The sequence below is a fragment of the Seriola dumerili genome, unplaced genomic scaffold (assembly GCF_002260705.1).
Source record: "Seriola dumerili isolate Sdu_G_001 unplaced genomic scaffold, Sdu_1.0 BDQW01000017.1, whole genome shotgun sequence".
Lineage (NCBI taxonomy): Eukaryota > Metazoa > Chordata > Actinopteri > Carangiformes > Carangidae > Seriola > Seriola dumerili.
The window spans coordinates 13,366,730-13,371,539 of NW_019174272.1; the positions used below are offsets into that span (position 1 = coordinate 13,366,730).

Genomic DNA, 4,810 nt, shown 5'->3' on the forward strand with positions numbered 1-4,810 from the left:
TTGAAATAAATACCAATGCAATGCGGAAACTGAAAATAGTTATTTTTCAAACACATCACTGTGGTAACTGCAGTACAGTGTTTTGCCTGAGCATGTTTTACTGTGTATTTTTGCAGTTCTCTATTTCTAAGGTCAGTCAGGTTTTTATCAAAACATCAAAACATTTGGAGTCTAAGTCTGAAGCTTCAGTACAGGAACCAGGCAGTAAACTGAGGTTAGAGAAGCCCCGGAGTATAACACACCACAGGGGGTCGTAGGCCTTCAGCACCCTCTTTGCCTACTCAGCAGGGATGGTCAGTGGGCTGGAGAGCAGAACTGTGGACAATTATTCACACACATGAATCTGTTCCACATCCGCTAACGCCTACTAAAGATGGTGATAAGAGGAGTGTACATGTACTCGGAGGGCCTGAAAGTGAAACAGGAAAAGTCTGAATTCGCATCAGTCTCGGTGCCTCTGAGCTACACAGGAAGAGAGCTAACGTGTCACTGGGCTGAGTCCGATGGCCGCAGATGAAGGATGCCTCACACAAACAGGTGGAGATAACATTTTTGATGTTAAATAATCAGGTTGCACAACGGCACATAGAGGTTTTGATCTAGTTCTCAAATACGATTTGTGAATCGATGTTGCTTTTCAGCACCAGTCGATCAGACAGCAACCACTGAAGACGGCTCCGTTGTCTTTTGGTCGCTGCTCTGTTTCGTCAAAGATGGAAATCGGAAAATTATTTTTGGCAGATGATGTGATTTCAGTTGGAATGGTTGCGTTTTCATTTTCACTGAAAGAAATTTAAAAATGATGATGATGATGTGATTTTTCTCGGTCTTGTACCGAACAAACATGTTCCTTTACATCTGGAGGATATGATCTGTAGGCCGGGGGCATCTCTGTAGCATCACGATGCTTATGGTGCTAACAGTGCACAACAATGTGACACATTTTACCTTTCATCAAAAAGAAAAAAAAACAACTGCAGCTCCTGTGATTTGGATATTGCACTTAGCTGTATTGATTCAACTATATTTCAATCAATTGTGCAGCTTTGCTGACAAGTTGAATTCTCAAGCAGGCAGAGCGTTAAAATAAAAGTAATAAAAGTAAAAAACCTTCACTTTTACTCCTTGTTGCAAATTTAACAACTATAACTATTTATCAGATGTATCAGTCAGAGCTGCAGAGGACTCTCAGTGGAGAATTCCCTTTGGCTTTTTGTGGAGGACCATCCCTGCTGCACGCTATTACCATATCTATTTTCCATATAAATTTCCATACTTGGCACTAATGGAGGAAATACAACAAAGCTTAATTACCACATGGGCAAAGTGTCAACCTTACCAGGGCCCCAGATCATCAGTGGCCCCCAAAAGTGAGAACGAATAATGAAAGACCCCTATGACCTGCGAGGCTGTCATCATCCAGACACAGCTGTGGACTGTCCAGTGCCGGATGCCTCAAACAAGCAGGGCAAGGGCATCCACTTAATGCTCTAACTCAGCCCGATGTCTGCAGGGACTGAGTGAACGAAATAGAATCTGCAAACTACTGAATCAACTGTCACCACTTCACCTTGTCAATAAACACAAACCAAAAGAACACACATCAGATTCTTCTTAGATAAGAGTCGTACACAGTTCCTGTAGCCATTAAAGACCGGGCCGCCCATCAGATAGATCCAGCCATAAACTGGAAGCATCATGCAGCAGAATGCGTTTTAACGGTTCAGCAGTCTATGCTTCAGTCTAACCTTCACAACTGACAATACAACTTCTTTCCGTTAAATGGAGCTCACTGAAATCTGTCACTCATACTGTGTGTGTGTGTGTGTGTGTGTGTGTAGGCAGTGGACAGCAGTCTGTAACTGGAGTGGAAAACGCAGACGATGCCAACAGTTACTGGCAGATCCGTGGAAAGCCCAACCGTCCATGTCAGCGCGGAGCATCCATCAAATGTGGTCAGGCCATCCGCATCACACACATGAAGACTGGCCGAAACCTCCACACACACCACTTCAGCTCACCCCTGTCTAACAACCAGGTCAGGCAGTGGCACACACACTCACTGTTTGAGGGATGTGATCAGGCTTGCTGGTAGGATACATTCATGGTAGCAGATCACCACTCTACAGATGTTTTTCTTTTCTTCTCTGTGTCCTCTGCAGGAGGTCAGCGCCTTCGGAGAGAACGGCGAGGGTGATGACCTGGACGTGTGGACAGTGCAGTGTGACGGCGTCCACTGGGAGCGCGACGAAACCGTGCGCTTCAAACACGTGGGCACGGACGTCTTCCTGAGCGTGACGGGCGAACAGTACGGCCACCCCATCCGCGGCCAGCGGGAGGTGCACGGCATGAGCTCCTCCAACCAGCACAACTGGTGGCGCGCCATGGAGGGCGTCTTCATTCAGCCCAGCCAGGAGCTGCTGCGCCATGATGAGCTCTGACATCATCACCAGGGCTCGTTCCTGCACATTTGAAGCACTCAGGGTGTCCGGAGAAGGGAGATATATATATACACACACACATACACGTATATCTGTGTGTATGTGTGTGTGTGTTACAGATGTTAATAATAAACCGTTTAACCGTTAACCGACAATAAGAATTTGGACTGATTACTACTGTCAGTTAAACAATTTTTTAAAAATGTGTGTGTGTGTGTGTTGTGTGTGTATGAGAGATGATCCCGCTCATCGGACACTAATCCTCTCGACTGGTGGGGAAGCGAATCAGATGTGCTTCCTGAGGCTGGCCGCTCTAGCAGGTGCTATCTGTGCATTCCTGGGACATCGGTATCATCGGTCTCACAGTTAACAGACTGACAGCAGATGAACCCCACAGCATGTCCACATGTTGCTATTTCTGAACAAACACCAGTAGACAAGCTGTCCGCCATGCTGAGGACGGAGGTAGACCTGCCCTGTTTCTTTTATTTTGAGCTCTTGAAGATGCAACTACCAGTTTTTTTTGTTTTTTTGGGGGTGGGGTTGAGGTGGGGAGGGGGGGTTCCTTACAGTGCTCTCAGCGCTCTTAAACTGTTTATACATCAGAAAGTCTGGCTGTGATTTGCTATTTTAAGTTATGAAATATTTTCCTCCACTATTAAGCCGGTTCTGCACATGTAAAAATGAACCCCTTCTTATGAAGAAAAAACATTTGTATTGGTATTTTTTTTAATGGGTCACAGACACTCGTCCATTCTAAATGATACATTTTGATCTTGTCGGTTAACGGTTAATGGTTGTTTAACGGGCATCGGCTATCGGTCAGAAAAAAAAAATCAAAATGAGGCTCCCTAATGTGTGTACTTGTATGATACATTGTAAGGGCAGGTTTGACTTTTAGACCTTTGGAGTGAGGACATTGGTTGGTTGCTGTTTGAGGGTTTAGACTTGGTTTTAGGGTTCGGGTTAGAATCAGGTTTACAGTGTATGAAATCCTTTGAATTCATTTTTCCCTCATCAATCTACACTCAATATCCCATAATGACAAAGTGACGGAATTTTAGAAATTTTTGCAAATTTATTAAAAAGGAAAAACTAAAATACATCTTCAGACCCTTCACTTCACATGACGTGACGCTTATAACTGAGACCAGTTAGTTGAATCTTTCTTCTCACAGTCCTCAGGAGGCTTTCAGATCAGTGGAGCGCTGCAGTTCTGTGTCAATGTAATATTTCCATTTTTTTCTTTTTCATAAATTTGCAATGTATGATATTTTTATTGTCACATACTGTTATGGTCTCAGCACAAACGGTGCAGAGCGTTGCTTTTCCCTGTTGAAATCATTGTTACACATGTCACACTGTCGAGCAGAATGTAACCTTAGACAGACAAGTCAGCAGTAAGAGATCTGAAAGCCATGCACCAGGTTTCACAGGACACAATGAGAAAAACAGGAAGTCAGGCAGAGGTTGCCCCGGCGGCTCACCGGGTTCCAATCCGTCCCGTGGCCACTTGCTGCATGTCCCCTCTCTCCTTCCCTGACTCTCCTGTCTCTGTCACCGCAGCTATCCGATACAAGGCAAAAAAAATGCCAAGAAAAAAAATCTTAAATAATAAACAATAAGTCATTTGAAATATTTAATATAATTAATTTAATACACTGGGAATTTTTATATTAGGTCTTAAAAATGTAAAGGAAAATAAAAAATATACAACAGCTGCTTTGTTTTGGAAAAGTGTTTTTTTTGTTCTGACACAAGTGTAATGATAGATTTCGACATTGCCCCCGTCCTCAGGTCGCAGGGATCGCTGGTGCTTTGATGAGCATGGAAATGATGTGTCATATGCTGTGACTTTCACAGCCACCTCATCTCAACACAGCTGAACACCTACGGAAGCGTCTTTATCTTCATCATCATCATCATCACCACATGAGAGAATATGTTTATGAAGGATGGTTGATCTTCCAGTAGAGTTCAGAGACGTGGAGCAGTGAAGCTGTTCAGTTTGTCACTCGTATGTCTGTCATTAGGGAAAGTTTTATTCTATTCTACATTTACATAAGAGACAAGTTGATTCCAAGGTTCCTGGTTCAAGTCCCACTGTTGTCAGAAACTGAGGTGTTCATGATATCCTGAAAAGTTTATTTTTTATCATTAGAAATCAAATAACTTGTTTACGCATTATTGATTATTAATGTTGGAATGAATGATGGATATGATGAAGACGCTTCCGTAGGTGTTCAGCTGTGTTTGAGATGAGTGGCTGTGAAAGTCACAGCATATGACACATCATTTCCATGCTCATCAAAGCACCAGCGATCCCTGCGACCTGAGACGGGGGCAATGTCGAAATCTATCATTACACT

At 43.5% G+C, this 4,810-nt stretch overlaps 1 protein-coding gene across 1 annotated transcript in view; it reads left to right on the forward strand.

Moving 5' to 3' along the window:
• Positions 1 to 2,589, forward strand: part of LOC111230166 (stromal cell-derived factor 2-like protein 1) — a 16,728-nt gene extending 14,139 nt beyond the window's left edge. Inside the window, exons 2-3 of the mRNA XM_022756780.1 lie at positions 1,842 to 2,038; positions 2,163 to 2,589. Of these exons, the coding sequence (XP_022612501.1) occupies positions 1,842 to 2,038; positions 2,163 to 2,441 (476 nt within the window). The 3' untranslated portion in view covers positions 2,442 to 2,589. The remainder of the gene's footprint in view (positions 1 to 1,841; positions 2,039 to 2,162) is intronic.
• The last annotated feature ends 2,221 nt before the right edge of the window (positions 2,590 to 4,810 follow it).